This window comes from Syngnathus acus, chromosome 21, assembly GCF_901709675.1.
Source record: "Syngnathus acus chromosome 21, fSynAcu1.2, whole genome shotgun sequence".
Taxonomy (NCBI): domain Eukaryota; kingdom Metazoa; phylum Chordata; class Actinopteri; order Syngnathiformes; family Syngnathidae; genus Syngnathus; species Syngnathus acus.
Genome location: NC_051105.1, coordinates 3,574,698 through 3,592,934, shown reverse-complemented (window position 1 = coordinate 3,592,934; position 18,237 = coordinate 3,574,698). Strand labels below are relative to the sequence as shown.

Genomic DNA, 18,237 nt, shown 5'->3' with positions numbered 1-18,237 from the left:
GCTTGGTTTGTTTATTTTTTTGTTTATATTCATTTTAACATTTTAATTGGTTGTTACAGTATTATTTTTCTTGCAACATATTGTGATTTGTACAATGACAGTAAAAAAAAATTTGGAACATGATAGTTTGATAAATACCTCTCAACTTAACACATATTAATGATATATTTTACAATAGAAGTAGATTTACTATTAATATATACTGTATGTATGTACGTGTGTACATTCCGAACAAAATAAATTATACATATAAAATACAAATACTGTGCATGACGCACTACTAGAATTATATTAATAGTAGTCAAACTACTACATATATACATATACATTATATACATGTGTGTGCGCGCATATATATATATATTTATACACACGTAAATATACTAGATTTGTCAGCCTTGGGCATCAGGTACTGCTTACACAACGCGGCCATTGCTAATGGTGCGTTCAAAGAACCTCGAAGATTGTGAAAATTGACGTCAAAACCGTTTTGACCACGAGTTGGATCATTGTATGTGTGACTTTAATATGTAGTTTTGCCATAGACATAAGAGGGATAGTACGAAGACCCGCTCGCGTTGATGTTTTATATCAAATTTAAACAGGAGAACACCCGCATATAGTTCATACAGCAATTTTTGTAATTTTATTTATATACACCCTGCGAGTATAACCCTTTACATTTCCTTGCGTTTCTACGGTACTTGAATGCAGCCTTGTAATCTCGCCATCTGTATTCTTCACCAGGCGTCTCCGCGGCCATGGTAACACCCCATAGTGGACCTCCGATTCAAAAGGACTCCATAAACATATGCTTTTAACGCAGGTATGCCGATTATTTTCATGTCGCTTTTGTTGTCAACAATAACAATAGGTGGCTTGCACCCTCAATTGTTGCTGTTGTCCCTTTTTTACAAACGAGTGTGGCTTTTTTATTATTTCTCGCCACCCGGTTTGTTGTTGTCTGAAAGCGATGCTATTAGCAACCGCTAGCCAGATTACAATGAAGTGGATGAGGCGAGTGGATGGATGTGGGCGAACAGGTGCATGCATGTGGTGTGCGCTTTGATTACATTATCAATTTTGGAAATATGCACAGCTATACCCCAATAGACCCCAACATAATGAAAACATAAAAGTAAGCATTATACCTGCAAAGGTCGATTTTTTTTTTTTTTTCAATGCAGCTCGTCGTGGATTCGAGGAGGGGTGGCGTTTGGCCAATAGATGGCACTAGGTCGCTGGCCTACCATTATGAAATGTAAAAGAAGTAGATGAACACATTTCAAAATAAATGGAGCCTCTATGGATAATTATACAGTTAATGACGGGTCAAATTGTTTTGCATATATTGTCTGATTTGTACTGTGCACCCTGCCCAGTGGACACAAAAATCCTCGACTGTTTTTAAAAGTTGCATAGCTCTTCTTTAAAAAACTTCGATCAGGAATTAAAATGCTCAAATCTAGCCCAGTTATGTGTAGACTCCAATTGAGACGCTTGACAAGGTAATAATAATTAAATAGAACTATTTTTTGAACCTCAATTCCTTCACATTTTGATTATAGTTGGCATCACTTCCCAACAAGCCAGCAATTATATATTCATTGCTAATACTGAACAATGAATCACTCTTCTTCTTGTCTTTTGTCTCATAGCTGTCATGCACATGAACCATGAATCTGTCTGAAATCGACGACAATGCAAAAAAGGGTCGTGAGTATGCATTGCTGGGAAACTACGACTCATCCAGCGTGTATTATCAGGGCGTGCTGCAACAGATCAACAAACACTGCCAGACCCTTAAGGACCCGGCGCTGAAAGTCCGATGGCACCAGGTGAGTGCTTTGTGTCATGATGCACTTTCACAGCAGTTAATCCCTTTTTCATTTGGTGAATCAGGTGAAACAGGAGCTGACAGAAGAGTGGGAGCAAATTAAGAGTATCGTGGCTGTGCTCGAAGCCTTCAAGACTGAGAGGCCGGTGACCGTACCTGTTCCTCAGTCGGGGGGAAGCACCGAGGACCCGGCAGCGTGGCCGCCTCCCACGCCTGCGGAACACAGGTGAGTGTACTGTACTGAGGAAATGGCAGAGGTATGATATGATGATGATATGTATGAAATGAAAAAGTTGCCATGGATAAAGATGCTTCCGGGCATTAGCGTTTGACAATGGCGATCCGTGCGACACAACTCACAAGATAAACGAAAGGAGCTGACAGATTGAAAGAAACCAATTTGCTAAGTACAAGAAGACTAATGGCACACAACAAAGACACACGTTGGGAGAACACAAGGGATGGCAGGGAGTTGATTGGATGGGAGAGGAGGGCTTGACTAAAAAAGACAAAAAACAAGGTCAACACTTGTGTTATTGACACTACTGAAAATTGAGATTCTGTAACCCTTTAGAGGGGTGATTTGCTCAAGTGTTTTGGTCCAACCAACCCGGTTTGATTTTTGAGGTCCACTTTCACTATGTAGGAATCCCGTCGTAGTGAAGCGTCCCAGCAGCGGAGTGAAGCAGCAGAAGAAAGAGTCGCCTGCTCTGTATCATCGAGGGGAAGGACAAGAAGGTCGCGGGCATTTCAAATCTAGAGGGCCAGGAGCCAGAGACGCCCGTAACATGAAATCTCACGATGAGGTTAGTTTTGAAATAATTGTCGGGAAAATCTGGGATTCGCGACTTCACATCTTTTTTTTTAATCATTAGGGAAAGAAAGGTGAAAAAGAGCACAAAAAGTTTGACGGTGCGGGACACGACAGCGAACTAGTGGAGTCACTCGAGCGAGACATTGTGTCCCGCAACCTGAATGTACACTGGTATGAAACGCACACATACACGTTGCAATGTTTTGGTTTTGGTTTTCCTTTACATTGCTGACTACTGAATTCTTTGGGAAGGAATGACATTGCCGACCTGGAGGACGCTAAGAAATTGCTAAGAGAAGCTGTGGTGCTGCCCATGTGGATGCCTGACTTCTTCAAGGGCATTCGACGGCCCTGGAAGGTACACAGACACACACAAACACACAATCCCATTAATCTGAATGTTCCCTATTCGTGGGGGAAAGTTGCTATGAATAGCAAAAATCAGCAAGTCACCGAGACATGCCCCCAAAAAAGTTTGCCACTGCTACATGGTGGAAAAACTTATTTTTCTCTAACCCAAGGCCTGATGTAATGAAGCTCCTCCCGGCAGTTCAACATAGTTGCTTGATCTCTTCCCTATCAATTTGTGAATTTTTTTCTCCTCACGTTTTCATCTGCATTTTTCCGTTAAACTGAAAAGTGACGTTCAGCAATGTAGGGTTGTGGAAAACAGCATCATGTTTCTATTAGTTGCTATATACACAATTTCCTCTGTCGCAGGGCGTGCTAATGGTTGGCCCGCCGGGTACAGGCAAGACCATGTTAGCCAAAGCCGTGGCAACAGAATGCGGGATGACTTTCTTCAACATGTCCTCGTCCACACTTACCTCCAAATACAGAGGGGAGTCGGAGAAGCTCGTCCGTCTGCTCTTTGAAATGGTAACAAATTCACATGCGTGTTTTTTGTGACTCGAAAACAATTCAAAGATTTGTGTGATTCACGCAGGCCCGCTTTTACGCGCCAACAACCATCTTCATAGATGAGATTGACTCCATCTGTAGCAGAAGAGGAACGTCCAATGAACACGAAGCCAGTCGCAGAGTCAAATCTGAGCTTCTGATTCAAATGGATGGTAAAAAATACATTCTCTTTACATTTCACCTTATTTCATCTTCTCATTTCAATGGTCTTTTTTCCCCCCTACAGGCGTGGGTGGTGCCCAGGACAATGACGACCCTTCCAAGATGGTCATGGTCCTCGCCGCAACCAACTTCCCATGGGATCTCGATGAGGCATTGCGCCGACGTCTGGAGAAGCGAATCTACATCCCTCTGCCGACAGGTGACCTCTCAATCGTTGATGTTTAAATGCCACTGAGGACATAGGGTTTTTGTTAAAAAAAAAAATCCTGGATTACTGCTTTGTGTATCATGCACTTCACTGTGATGCAAACATAACACAAAAATAGCTTAAATTCCTCTTCATTGTGTTCCAATGAAGGCCTGAAGAGTAAAATGGTAAGTCAGACATTTTGTGGTCCTTTACAATGGAAATATGTGTAAAATGATTTTGTTCCTTCATTCTGAGTTCCATTAACACAGAGCTGCCACAAAGGTTTAAAAAAGGGTTAGGGTTAGGTTTTCAAAGGTTTAAAAAGAATAAAAATACTGACTGTGAAAGGGGCTTTGACAGTGGAAAATTGCCCTGTACTCTAGGCTGCAATATCATCTAATTTGCTTCTTTGTTCCATCCTAATGTTGATTTTTTTTTTTTCTTTTGTAAACACTTGCTAGCTGTGGGTCGCGTGGCGCTTCTGAAGATCAATTTGCGGGAGGTGGAGTTAGCTGCAGACGTGAACCTGGACCTTATTGCAGAGAAAACCGAAGGCTACTCGGGAGCAGACATCACCAACGTCTGCAGGTTTGTCCACAGTATGTCCAAAGACCGATTCCCGAACAAACTCAACCATCTTTTTAATCATTGCCTCCAGGGATGCGTCCATGATGGCCATGCGGCGGCGAATCCAAGGCCTCAGCCCCGAGGAGATCCGAGCCCTTTCCAAAGAAGAGCTGCAAATGCCTGTGATGATGGAGGACTTCACGCTCACACTCAAGAAGATCTCCAAGTCTGTCTCCGCCGCAGACCTGGAAAGATACAAAGCCTGGATGTCTGAATTTGGTTCGGGGTGAAGGACTTTTTGTGGTTAACTAACCTCTAATCCTGATGTTGAGTATGCTTGATGAGTATGACAGAATTTCAAATCTTGTGAGGCACAATACATAAATATCCATGAAAAATGATGAACGAAAGTTTTTTGAAGCATATTCAACTGCTTCTGTTGTCACCTAGGGATGTCTTTAAAAATATTGGAAGAAAGCAGGCCAACCAACGTTTACACTGTTTCCGTGTCGCTGTTCTGTATAAAGCTCACCGACACTGAATTGCAATGTCCCTCTTGAGGTTGTGGCACAGCTTTAACACTCGCTGTGTGTCAGGGAACCCTCAAAGCCAGGACCTGGGTGTAAAATTTTAGTTATTTATGCTTGTGTTTTACATCCAACTTCTCTTGTGCTCTAGGAACTTTTAATCTGCTGAAATACAATAAATGAATTTATGGCCTTGGTTATTTGTAATGGATTTTTTTTCTTTTATTAAATACCTCTGTAGTATATATGAATGAAACATATTGAATATATGAAATATACAACCGGAGTTGCCTTCCCATGAAATATATTGTGATCATCACAATGTGATGTACATTGATTCAATAGCAAACCAGTAACAAATGGAAAAATTCTGGCCCCTCCATCTAATTTGTCCAATCCTGGTCTATAATGAAACAAAGTCGTTTCACTCATGCTGTATGATTCGATAAATAACCATTTAAATTGTTGTTGGGTTGGGTATAATTGATCAAATGTGGCCACGACAAGTACATTTGATGGAAAACAATTCCATATTTAAAGAGCTGGTGTTAGGAATTACAAAATGACCACCTTACGTTATCATAGCTTCCATACATTAACACGTCTTCCAAAAAAAGGAAGCTAATGAGCCGAAGTTGTCCAGCTTCCAGTGAATGGTGGTGTGGCTGCGGGCTCTCCCTGGCGGCCGCTGCGATGAAGCGCACCCGTGACGCTGTGCGTGCTGCAGTCGTGTGTTTGTTTCCACCACCGTCAGTAGCCCCATCATGGAGACTAAACCGGTTATCACCTGCCTCAAGACCCTCCTCATCGTCTATTCCTTCGTATTTTGGGTAAGTCAGCCCTTTACTCATATGGTCGTATGCGGGTGTTGGATTTTTAATGTGCGTGCGTCGTGTTGGTGGTGATGAGGATGGTGACGACGACGATGATGATGATGGGGCGGCTAATGGCTGCAGCATCACCGATTGTCCTGATGTCGAAATGATCCACGGTGGTTCACTTGATTTTTGATCGGGTTACAAACTTGCTCGTCATTATTTGGGCGTCAAGTAGGGCGCGGGGTGGCCTCACAGACGACCGACGTCATCACCGCAAACGTTCAGGTCAACAAATGACGTTTGCGACGAGCCAGGCCTCAGCCGCACTTTTAGTACACGGTTAGAAGGGTGTGTGCATTTATGTGCGATACATAAATTGTACTCTCGGGAAGTCCTCATTATCATGCGCGAATGCACCTGTGAAAAGCGCGTTGCCATAGAGACATGCATGGGGCACGTATTAGTCATGAGTCCATAACACAATGTTTGTGTGACGAAATACACATGCATGACATAGATATGTTATTAGCATGTATGTAAAACGCATGCGAGCAAGACGCGATACGATATGTGACGTGTGCAAAATAGATATTAGACTCGAATGCAGCAGCGTGTATGACTAGATACTGGAAGAAAGTACGTGTGACGTATTTATTATTTACTTTCTGTACATACCTCATTTATGTTAATATAAATACCCACATTGAAGATACTGTAAATAGAATCTTTCACTTTTATTTTTAGACTTATACTGTGAATAAGCTCTTTCACTTTTGTTCTTAGACTTCCTTATACTTTTTTAATTTTTAATGTTTTGTACGAGAAAGGAAGTAGCTCTCCAATTTCGTTGTGCAACTAAGTTGTAAAATGACAATAAAGGGCATTCTATTCAATGTGTGACTAGATGTATGAGTAGATATAAAAAGTCGGCATACAATGTTCAAATACCTTTTTATGTAAAAGAAAATTCGACTACGAAAACAATGTTGTTCTGGTTTATTAGTAAAACGTCATTGAAAAACATAAATTTAGGTGTGGGGTGAGACACAGCCCCAAAGTATGACTTTGCCACCACCATGTTTCACTTTTGGTATGGCGGTGTTCCAAGTTATCTCTTGGAATCCAACCTTTATTTCATTGACATTTTGCTTTAGTGACATTTCACATATGAAGATGGAAAACTGTTGTCAGTTGTAGACTACTAAGCAGCTCGTACTTTTTGCAGCTTTTCCAATAACTGTTTACATGTTGTTAAGGTCCAAATTCCAGTTCCTGAGACATTCGTAATAGCCTGGCTGTTTACATACGCGAGCAGCTAGAGTTGCTCCCATATATGTGATGATTGTAATATTCTCACCTAAACGGTGACGCACGTCCAACATGATGCAAATAGAAGCCATTTCCGCTTCTTACCATCGATAAAAAACATATTCATGTCTTTCACCACACTAACAAAGTACCGTTTCCTCCTTGCTCCAAAATTCTGCTGCGTCTGATTTTCACCGTGTTTCTTTATTTATGCCTGTGTATCTACGGTGGGGTTGCGCAACAGATGCACACAAGTAGTTCCTGTAAGACCAAGATTCTTTGTGGCTAGAATATGCACGGAACACAAACCAATGTTCTGCTCAACTGAGGTCTTCCAGTGTGCATTTATATGACCAAATTTTATGGTAAGAAAAGGAGTAAGCCAGGGATCCTATTCAGATGATTAATAAAAAACAGAATATCAGCATAATCGGGTTTTGTGGGTGTTTTGTTTTATTTTTTTGGGCCTTGTGCTGCTTGGATTTGTTGTTAATATTAGTGTTTCAAAAGACTTGTTGACTGCATGTATGTAAATGTTAGTCGCCTAACTTACCAGTTTTAGTCTCGTCTTGGTAATGTCACTAATGAGCCAAATCTTCTGCACTTGATCATGACTCACTGCATTTCATGGCATATTTAACGCGTTGGAGATTCTTGTGTTCCTTCCGCCTCGCTGATACCTTTGAACAAAACGATTCCTCTGATGCTCTGGAAGCTCTGCGATTCTGCGAATCGTGTGTTAAGATATGCCTGCAAAAATGTCACGAGTGGCAGACTAAAAAAGCTGAAACTATTTATTATTCAAATGGAAAGTTTGGAAATTCATTAATTGACAACGAATCGAATAGCAAATTAAGCAATGATCATTTTTGATCAGTTAATCGTTTGGATACACTTGTTTAATTTAAAATGGTCAAAATTCTCAGAATTTCATCTTCTACTATTTTTATAGTCCTTCCTGAAATTATCTTTGTGTGGGGAAAAAAAATAAAAATAATGATCACTATGTTTGCCTCTTTTCCGACACATTACTGATAAAACCAGAAATGGAATCATGATTCATGTTTGTGTATTTTCTGCATTGTTGATTTTAAATAAAGCCTTGTTTTTTTCATAATGGTGCAATGGGAGGGATAAAACATATTTTTTAATCCAATTAATTGACAGATTAAGTGACTCTTAAAATTATCTAATAGGTTTACATGTAATGGATATAAAACATTCATTTACAATATTAGGATTGCAGACCGCATCGTATTGCCATTATGTGGGATTGAAAACATGAAGCCCAAAATATTATTTTTTTCTTTTTTTGCTGTTAGAAGTTTTGGAGATTGTAATTCTCTTCTGGCCACTTGTGCCACGCAAGTATGATGTAAACACAAGTAACAAAGTGAATGCAAGCAGCCGTGACAACCACGATACTGACTTGGGCTTTACCATACTATGGCCGAGACGTGCTGGCCTCCGTGCAGTCGTGTCCGTGTCACCAAGCTTTTATATTTAGTCGGGTCAAGCATTCGCGCTCCGAGACATCGGCGGCTTCAGGTTTCGCATGCTGCGTAGAGAGATCGCTGTCAGTGGCTCGTTTTTCTGAAGCCCGTAGGTCGAGGCTTTTGAGGCCCCGATGCCGGGCCTGGCTTTTCACTGTCATCGGCTTGCAAATAACCTGTCGAGTGCGAATAGCTCGGCTTGTCGTACGTCTCACACAGACGGAGCAGGTGGTGCGCATTTTGTCATCGCACCTCCTGCTTCTTTATTAGGAGGGAAGAAAACTGACCTCCTTTTAAAATCTCCGACCGAGAAGGCCAGCGTGGTGTTGCATTTCAAACAAAAGTGCAGTGGGGGTTGGGCAGAGAGTGAGGCGAGGCGAGGCTGGGAGGGCTCCCAAGCTGTTTGGAATTCACAAGCGACATAACAAGTTGAGAAGCTCTCGTATCCTCTTGGACTTGATTTCCCGTTGGGCCTTGAAAATGAACGCTCCCAACAAGCCACTTGTGTGCAGCGCGGCCAGGAAACAGGAAACAATTTATCTGCAATCACCAAGGCCATAAACAGAACAGCGAGAGCATCATCAAGAGAGACGATTTGCCTCCTCAGAGAATCACCATTTATAGATGAAACTTGTTATAGCGAGACGACACATCCACTCCCAGCTTGTTAGCTTGACATTTTGTATTGCGTCATGTAGCAGTTTGCCATTAATGCTAGGGCTGTGTTCATTTTGATGAAAATTTTGATTTTCTTTTTTTCTGGTAGGAAAAGGGGAATAACAAAAATAATGGGCCTATTTTTGTGCCCAGCGCAAGCCAAAGTGCGTTCTGACAGTACACGTAAATGGATTTTTTTTTTTCTTCTCGCAGATGCACGCTATTAGAAACAGGCCTTTGCACCGTTGTGGGTGTGAACACACCCAGCATGGCGCAATGCAGTCTGCCAAATTTCCAAACACGCTAAATGAAACTTGTATTGGCACGATAATTAAGATGCCCTCGGTATCCCAGTAATAGTCTTTTTTTAAAACTCTATGTTCACTTGACATGAATTGTAATATACTTGTTTAATATTATACTAAAAATGACGATATACTATATGATAAATAGCAATGTGGAAAAGATTGGACCTGTTGCACTATTTGCATATTTCAACAGCACAGTTTGACTTTACTTTGTCTGGCTGCAGCTTTAATCATTTTATGTCAACACTCATCTGGAAATCATTGTCCTTGCCTGCACACGTGTGTTGATAAGAAAACATGCATGCGTGGCTGTTTAACAGCTGCACAAACGCTTGTTATTTTCACCCCCGACCCCTTGAGATTGAAGTGCAATGATCCCTTTTTTGGGGGAGATCGCTCAGACAGATTCCCAGCATGCAGGCCGGAAGGCTAGCCTTCAAAACAACCTCCGGCGTGGGATGGTTTGTGTTCGCTTTCTGCCAATAGGGCAAAAGTGTAAATGGTGTCAGCGAGCGCTGACCTGCACAGACTCGTTTGGGTGGGAAATGAAGTACAGCGGCAGCTTCTAAGCCAAATGGCCCCAAAAACAAATCTTAGGACGCCACAGGTCCATGACACATATCCATCACGGAGCATCTAAATGACTAAATGTGCTGTAATATTTCTTACATTCATTTGGTCATTTTTATCCCTAAAATTGTTTAATTAAAATACATTTGTATTCAATTGATTGATTCCTCTCTTTATGATATAAAATAAAATTAAAATAAATGATTGATTTATGGATTTATTGTCAAGTAATAAATATATAATATTGCGTTTCAATGACTTCAGGTGTCTAGTATTTCCTTATTTCAGTTTTATTAGTCACAGAATTTCTGTCATTATTCCCATAATTGTTACACATCATAAAACAATGGCCTAAAAACTTAATTGTAGCTGGGCTTGTATTTTATTTGAAAGTGGCTAATGATTTTTATACTTTTTACTTCACACCAGTACAGTTTGATAGATTGCTTCTCCTTTAAAACAATTCAACCAGAATGGGTTGTGTTTCATTTCGGATATTCCTCTCTTTTTGTGGCTCAAAGACCCAGTTGACCTACAGTCGACCCACAGCCAAGAGGTAACATCCCTAAGGAAAGAACCTGCCACCGTTCCAGCCTCGCCGAGTTATTTTCCGCCTGAGCCGAGCACCCCCCCCTCTCTTTCTCTCTCTCTCTCGCCGAGGTTTGAGGGAGACATTTTGTACAGACGTCTTGCTGTCAAGTCACGTTGACAGCGGGAAGACAAGCTGCCGGCTCTTGGAAGGTTTAGGATGACGGCCCGCCGTCGCTCGGGGGCGTATCATCGTTGTCGTCAGCGGGCGCACTGCCACCCCTCCACCCTCCTGCCCCATTCCGGGAAAGACGTTCCCAGCCGAGACACGCACGCCGCCGCTTCATTCAGCCGCCTCGCACAACGGCGTCCTTTTATCCGCTGCCTTCATTTGAAATGCTAAGAGCGGCGCAACAGGCGGAAGCGTCTCACGGCGGATCAAAGCGACGCCTTTGATGCACCGCCATTCTTTTTCTACGATTTTCACGAGGCAGGTGATCGCTATCCTGCACGCAGCATAAACGCATCCCCCGTCTCTAATTGCCCCCCTTTCTTGTTCCACCTTGATCCGCCTCCGTGATGCCCGTCTAGAGGGAGTTGGGATGAAAAGTCGCTTCCCTTTCCTGCTCACGCCATCATTTTACAGATTGATTTCTACAGTCTTTAATATCCGGCGATTAGCGGAACCAATCTGAATCGACAAATCGGTTTTGATTTGAATCGAATCGAACCAAATATATCAAAATACGCATCAAATTGTCCAATTATTGGAGCGATAGTCTATCTTTAAAGATGTGACACATTGATTGCGTTCATTCATATGTATGTAAAATGATAACAAGAAACTCCAAAAGGTGCATCATATCCTCTTGAGCTGAGCCATACCATATTGAATCGAACCGAATTGAATCACAATCCCACTGAATTGAAACAAATCCAATCATTCCACTTTAAAATCAAATCGTATCGCACCCCATACATCAAGATACATATTGAATAGTTTTTTATTGAAGAGATGCACACCGCCTGCCATGATAGGATCATCAGGTTCATCTATCTATGCCAGCAACGTATAGTGACGGACAAAAATCTGAAATATTTTTGTATCAGATTGCAGAAGATACAGTGGACTCACACTGAGGATAGGGACCGAGCCCTGCCATGACATGTGAAAAATATAATTATGAGTTTGGAATCGAATATAGATGGCACGAGATGTTGTTGCAGCACTTAAAAACTGAGAGGATCATAAAGTATCAACGCCATTCATCTAGCATGAACCCACGTTACATAACAGTATTTAAAACTTGAATTATTCAACAAAAAACACGTTTGTATGAGAATCATATTTACTAGTATGTATTAACTCGTAAAATGGGTGCCTTGTCTCGCTAAAAGTTGGGAAATGATGCTTTAACATGCCTCTTCCTTTCCTACCCGACAGATCACCGGCGCTATCCTACTGGCAGTAGGAGTATGGGGCAAGTTGATGCTGGGCCCGTATATCTCACTCATCGCCGACAACTCCACCAACGCTCCCTACGTGCTCATTGGAACCGGAACCGTCATAGTGGTTTTTGGCTTATTCGGATGTTTCGCCACATGCCGAGGGAGTCCATGGATGCTGAAGCTGGTAAGAAGCTAACTACAAAGCAAGTAACCTGTGATGTATTATGCCAGCACGAGACAAAGTAAAATGTCAAATAACATTCAGTTTAACGTGTAGAAACACATAAATTGAGAGCAAGAGAAATGGATAACAAAAATAAACAATCCCTCTGTGTTTACAATCGAGTTTTATTCAAAGATATTCCGTTACCTCAGCCGTCATTCTCCGAGGGCATAAGAGGTAGGATTGAAGAGGATTTGGCATTCAATAAACTTCAGCAAAAAACGATCCAAAATCTTGGTTTTCGTTCTTCTTTTAGATTTACACATCAAACAAAATAGTGCCACCATCTAGTGGTTGACAGTGGAATTACACCGAGAATAAACGGGAGGTCGGATAAATAGTCACAAAATGTGTGAAATAGTGGTGTGGAAATGCACATCATCACTCTACCAACTGTGTGTCGTATTTTAATGTCACTAAAGCAGCTAAGCAAATGATCAGGAAGCTCTCATAACTTTCTCCCTCTGTTTAGTATGTCATGTTTCTCTCGCTGGTCTTCCTTGCTGAATTGGTGGCCGGGATTAGCGGATTTGTCTTTCGCCACGAGGTCAGCATGCAATTCATTTCAGCGTCAAAGCCATAAAGTGGCATCCAGTCCCGTTGCGATAATGTCGTATTTTCGAATGTGTCGCAGATCAAGGGAACCTTCCATAGGACATACACCGATGCCGTCCTCAACTATAACTCTGAGGACGAAGCGAGCCGCGCTGTTGACAACCTGCAGCACAAAGTAAGCCTCACACACACCAGACTGGTATGTATCGGTTTTCAAAAGGTTAATTTGACTTCATGTTAGTTTTAAGCTCAGCTCAGTGTGGTTGCCTACACTTGATTGAATCAATTTCCCCCAAATTGAGTTGAATGAGCAGATGCTAGCGTAAATGCACTTACTATGCACTAAACACTTTTAATCAACACCTTATGCTCAGTTTGAACAATAACACTGTGCTAATAGGAAAACGGATATTTTTTTTTTAAATTATTCAATTTATTGCAATTTAAATTATCTCAATTTTGTACTGACGTAAAGGTTTAAAAACAAAAGATTAAAACCAAATAGTGAACTCAAAAGTTAAAGAGAACAGAACTTTAGTCAGGTAGTAATTCTTTCATGCACCACTAGAGGGAGGCAACACAAAAACAGTGTACCACACCAGAAATGACTGGTATTGATATTTGTCTTTATACTCAAATGGAGCTTAGGCTACTAAAACATTGTCAGTGCACTTTGAGGTATTATGATGGCTGCTGATCACTGAACATTTTTAAAAAAATGATGAAAAAAAACACTTATTCCCTTTTGTGTGTGTGCACACATTTGTAGCTGCGCTGCTGCGGCGTGTACAACTACACTAGTTGGTTTGGCAGCGTGTATTATCCATCCAACGGCATTCCCGCCAGCTGCTGCGTGAACTCCTTGGACTGCAACCCGGACGACCTCCGCAACGCAACTGTGGCCCCCAGCAAAGTTTATCACCAGGTCAGCGCTGCACTTGACTTTCCACACACACGCTGGATGTATAACCTGTCGTGTTGTTGTCGTATGTGTTGTTGCATTTGTGCAGGGCTGCTACGAGCTGGTCACTTCTTTCATGGAAACCAACATGGCCATCATTGCAGGCGTCACCTTTGGAATCGCTTTCTCACAGGTAACAAGCACAAATTGAAGAGGACCTTTTTACACACACACACATATATGTCTAAGTGCCAACAATTATTTGCTTACATTACTAATTATTTATTTGCCTATCTTTATTTTTTCGCTATCTGTTCCCTATCTGTTTATAAAAATGCGCATTTTTCTTGTTTATTTGATTATCTTCTTTTATTAGAATTCACACGCACACACACACACACCAACAATTATTTGCTTACATTACAAATTATTTATTTGCCTATCTTTATTTTTTCACTATCTGTTCCCTATCTGTTTATAAAAATGTGCATTTTTCTTGTTTATTTGATTGTCTTCTTTTATTAGAATTCACTTTCATTTTTTTAGGAAATTCATTCTTTTACTTTTTTCTACGACATTATTTTACTTGAATACTTTTCTGTTTGTTTTTGTCTGTGTGTGTTTCAGCTTATCGGCATGCTGCTGGCCTGCTGTCTGTCCAGGATCATCACAGCCAACCAGTATGAGATGGTGTAGTTGATGTCACATGGCAGGTATTTAACACAAAAAAAAAAGTGTGATATATTTGTTCTCCATTAATAATTGTGTTCTTTTCAGTGAGAGGAAGAGAAGATGAAGACACACAAGAATACTTTCTTTCCTTAAATCATGTTAAAAGTGCTCATTTTTGCCTCCGTCCGTCTCTCTGCCTGCAGCATTTCCATCATGTAGGATCACGTAAGCATCATTCCCACTCACCGCTGTGTGTGCCACACAACACATTGTCACACTGGCACTTACTGCACTGAAGGCTCACTTTTTGCACACTTTTTGACACTGACGACCCAGTACTTTAATAGATGTATGTATTTGTGTTCAACATCACCATTAATACGGGTACTGGACTATATTTTTAAGGAGACTAGAATTAAACACATCAAATCTGCCACCAGACAGTAGGGGGTGCTGTTGCACTGTAGTCGCTCTTTTTTCCGCTCAATTTCTGAATATTGTTGGGACGATTCACAGGAAATGTAGGACCACACCGAGACGAAATGATTACTGTGGTGAAGGGAAAAACTACTTCTGAAGCTTGTTGTCTCATTTAGAATAAGTGAAGTTGTTGGGGTTTTTTTTTTCATTTCAACGTGGTGTTATGTGATACTTGCCTTTGTACTCTGTTTTAGAACTTAATTTAAGACTAAATTCTCTTAAAATATGAATTAATATTAGCATTTATTCATAGAAAAATACGCATTTTTCTTTCTCATAAAATTATGAAATTTTTCATCTACAAAAATTGAATCCCATTTTATGATTTTTACTGTTTTTCTCCTGCAACTTAATGCATGTGTTTTTTTTTCTCATCTTCTGACTTTCTTTGAAAATAAACAAAAATCCTTATAATATAGCATCTTTAGTCGTTTTTAAAAAATCTTACAGACAAAAAATTTAATTCTCGAATAGTCAATATAAAATTCTCACTTTGGTTGTGTAAAATTCAGATTTTCTTCCAGTATCGTAGCTCTGTTCTTATACATGATTGTAAATTAGTCCTCGTGAACTAACACATTTTTCTTTTTTTTCTTTTCTTTTTTTTAAAAATATTATTCCTCTAAAATTGAAGACCTTTTTGCTTGTAATGTAACACTGCGTTTCAATTGAACTTTGATCCTCAGAGTGACAGTGTCATGTGTGGTGCATCAACAAGCCACAGCTTCCATCATCATCATCATATCTGTAGATATGTATTGTAAATGTAATTTATAATAACAATGCTGATGTAATGTTTATTTCTAATATGCTAATTGACTGTTTAATCTGCTGTTTAGCCGTAAAGTATTTGTTTGCTCTGACTAGTAACTAGTAGTGGCTGATGTTCTGATGTAGACTTTTAGTAGGCTTTGGTATTACAGCTTCAACAAGTATTTTTGTACCCCCTCTGACTTTCGGATTCTTTTTTGATTCTTTTAAGTTCTCAGTAATCTTTTGACTGTATTTTTCCTTGTTATTCAGTGGCTCTTGTGTTCTATTCAGTATTTAATGGTTGGTTGTTTTTTAAACTACTACTTGCTGTTGTACATTATTTCAAGTGTATTTTGCTTTATCTTGTACATACTAAAAAAAACTGTAATGCCATCCAGCTTGCACACGGGGTCACCACGCGCACACTCAAAAACACCATACTGTCTAATATTGACACCGTCACCATCAGTGGTCTTATTATTATCAATAAACTGACAAAATGGAACACCTCTTTGTTAAAAGTTTGGTCATTGCTGGAATAATGCAATGATTTGGGGGGGGGGGGTGCACTGAGAATATTTTATGCAGTGCCATATTAAAAAAAAAAAAGTGCAATGTAATGGTTGTTTGTATGGCCTTGGAACCGTTTCACATTACGACATTTTTAATAATGGGTTACTGAATATTCTATTTTATTTTGCATCAGTTTGTATTGTACACTATTTAACGTATTACATACTTTATTCAACAAAATCTGTATTTCAAAAGTTTTCAAATATTATGCTGATACGTTAAAACTGCACAGGTGACATTCACAGTGACTAACATGTTTGTCTTATAAGTGTAAAGTAAGTTAACGAGACAAGTTCAGGCCATGTCTATTACAAAAATATTGCTTTAGTGCAGAGGTGTCAAAATTTTTTTACTGGCTACATCAGAGTTATGATTTCCATTACAAACCCAAATAAATGTATATGTCTAACGTTGTTTTATTATTAAATAATTAATTGATGATGAATTGGTCTTGTAGTTAGAGGCCGGTAAAACTTTTGTTAAATCCGATTACGACATTCATTTTAAAAGGGGAATTCGTAACAAAAAATTCTTTAAATATGTCGATGTTTTTGAAAGTGTTGACAATTTGCAATTTGAGTATACACATTAGCAAGAAACATGAAGTTGATGCACATAATTTGCATTCGGGCCAGATCTGGCATCGAGGCTTTGAGTTTGAAAGCTGCCATTGAGTGGCATCTTGGGGCCAAGGAATGTAATTGGAGTCAGGGGAGTCGCTTCACTGAGTCAGGCTGCGGGCAATTTAACAAAGGGGGTGTCAATTCCTCAAAGATTTTGCCATTCGCAGCAGGTCGCTGTCTCCACAACACTGTATATACAATTAAGACACCCCCCAAAAAACAGTTTTTGGCATTGTGGATTTTTGATATTTCACAATCTAGTGGACTACCAAAAAAGGCCGAATGTGGCCTCCCGACCCTCAAGTTAGACAAATGTCCTTGGGAGTCAAAGCAGCCACGCTGTTGTAATACCGCAGCTGTGCGCTTGGAGGCGCTGTGGCTTCAGGGAAAAACGTAACGTCAGCGTGCGAGCGAGAGAGGAAGCGAGCAAGCGAGGGAGACGCTACGCTGCGCGGCCTGCATCCGTAATAAGGTCGGCAAAGCGGCGAAATGATGGGAAGGAGAGGCTATTACTCGGCGAAGCCCGGGCTGCTCGGGTTCGCTGCAACCTCGTTACACAAATTACCGGCGGAGCGGCGCGGCAGTGGGTCCGCTAATGGAGCGTGAGTGCCGCTGGCTTCCGCCCCCCGGCACCCCCAACCGCCGCCCCCGCCTTTCGCTTCCCTTCCGCCCCCACCCCCCCCTGCCTGATAGAGGCCAGAGGGAGACATCCACCGGGGAAGCGCTATTAGTCTGTCTTTTAATGTCTCTCACGCACGCACAAGCCAGCGCAGCGGCCAGTCATAATCAGCAGCAGCAGTAGAACGAAACAAATGTACGTTTAATTTCAATTTATGCTGTCGTTTGCATGTATGGAAAAGAAATCTGGCAGGGCTCCAGGAGTTTTCCCCTCCCGGGGCTTAAGGGGGTGAGGCGGGGGAGGGGGTACTAGACTGATAAATAGGGGGACCGAGAAAATAATTCATAAATATATTTTTGAGTAGACTGCCAAATAAAATGTTGGAAGGGCTTAACTGGGGCTATACAGTTTTCTGACGGGGCCCCGGTGTGGCGCCATCCCTTTAAAAAAAAAATCGTGCTGCTAAACTATGCCTATATCTAATTATTAAGTGATGCTCTTTACGATGACTACAAAGTTCCCGTCTCAGCTAATTGCAGATATTGTTCTACCTATCCTGTTATGGGCCGACTGAACCACAATGAAACCAAAAATGTGTTGTTGTCGTTATCGATGATGTTGTTGTTGCTGCCGTTTTTAGTAATTGATACCCCGACATGAATGCCAAACTAAAATGAATTTTTTTGGAC

The 18,237-nt window shown here is 40.9% G+C and overlaps 2 protein-coding genes across 2 annotated transcripts; both read left to right on the top strand.

The window, feature by feature from the left end:
* Window positions 1–583: 583 nt before the first annotated feature.
* Window positions 584–5,218, top strand: katnal1 (katanin p60 subunit A-like 1). Its single transcript, XM_037239637.1, has 12 exons — window positions 584–826; window positions 1,659–1,838; window positions 1,903–2,063; window positions 2,484–2,643; window positions 2,713–2,822; window positions 2,904–3,009; window positions 3,372–3,530; window positions 3,598–3,724; window positions 3,799–3,933; window positions 4,386–4,512; window positions 4,583–4,828; window positions 4,887–5,218. Exons 2-11 carry the CDS (start codon window positions 1,677–1,679, stop codon window positions 4,779–4,781), a joined length of 1,446 nt encoding a protein of 481 aa, XP_037095532.1. The 5' UTR covers window positions 584–826; window positions 1,659–1,676; the 3' UTR covers window positions 4,782–4,828; window positions 4,887–5,218.
* A 476-nt stretch (window positions 5,219–5,694) lies between these two features.
* On the top strand, window positions 5,695–16,240 carry tspan7b (tetraspanin 7b). The gene is made up of 8 exons (XM_037239636.1): window positions 5,695–5,848; window positions 12,145–12,333; window positions 12,845–12,919; window positions 13,007–13,102; window positions 13,697–13,852; window positions 13,938–14,021; window positions 14,456–14,541; window positions 14,606–16,240. The coding sequence occupies exons 1-7, from the start codon at window positions 5,783–5,785 to the stop codon at window positions 14,522–14,524; spliced, it is 735 nt and encodes a 244-aa protein (XP_037095531.1). The 5' UTR covers window positions 5,695–5,782; the 3' UTR covers window positions 14,525–14,541; window positions 14,606–16,240.
* Window positions 16,241–18,237: the final 1,997 nt, after the last annotated feature.

Excerpts from the sequence above, each read along its gene's own strand:
- tspan7b (XM_037239636.1), top strand. The coding sequence starts at position 5,783 with ATGGAGACTAAACCGGTTATCACCTGCCTCAAGACCCTCCTCATCGTC. Across the intron at positions 5,849-12,144 it reads TCTATTCCTTCGTATTTTGG|ATCACCGGCGCTATCCTACT; the intron begins GTAAGTCAGCCC and ends CCTACCCGACAG. Across the intron at positions 12,920-13,006 it reads GATTTGTCTTTCGCCACGAG|ATCAAGGGAACCTTCCATAG; the intron begins GTCAGCATGCAA and ends AATGTGTCGCAG.
- katnal1 (XM_037239637.1), top strand. The coding sequence starts at position 1,677 with ATGAATCTGTCTGAAATCGACGACAATGCAAAAAAGGGTCGTGAGTAT. Across the intron at positions 3,531-3,597 it reads TCCGTCTGCTCTTTGAAATG|GCCCGCTTTTACGCGCCAAC; the intron begins GTAACAAATTCA and ends TGATTCACGCAG. Across the intron at positions 3,934-4,385 it reads CTACATCCCTCTGCCGACAG|CTGTGGGTCGCGTGGCGCTT; the intron begins GTGACCTCTCAA and ends AACACTTGCTAG.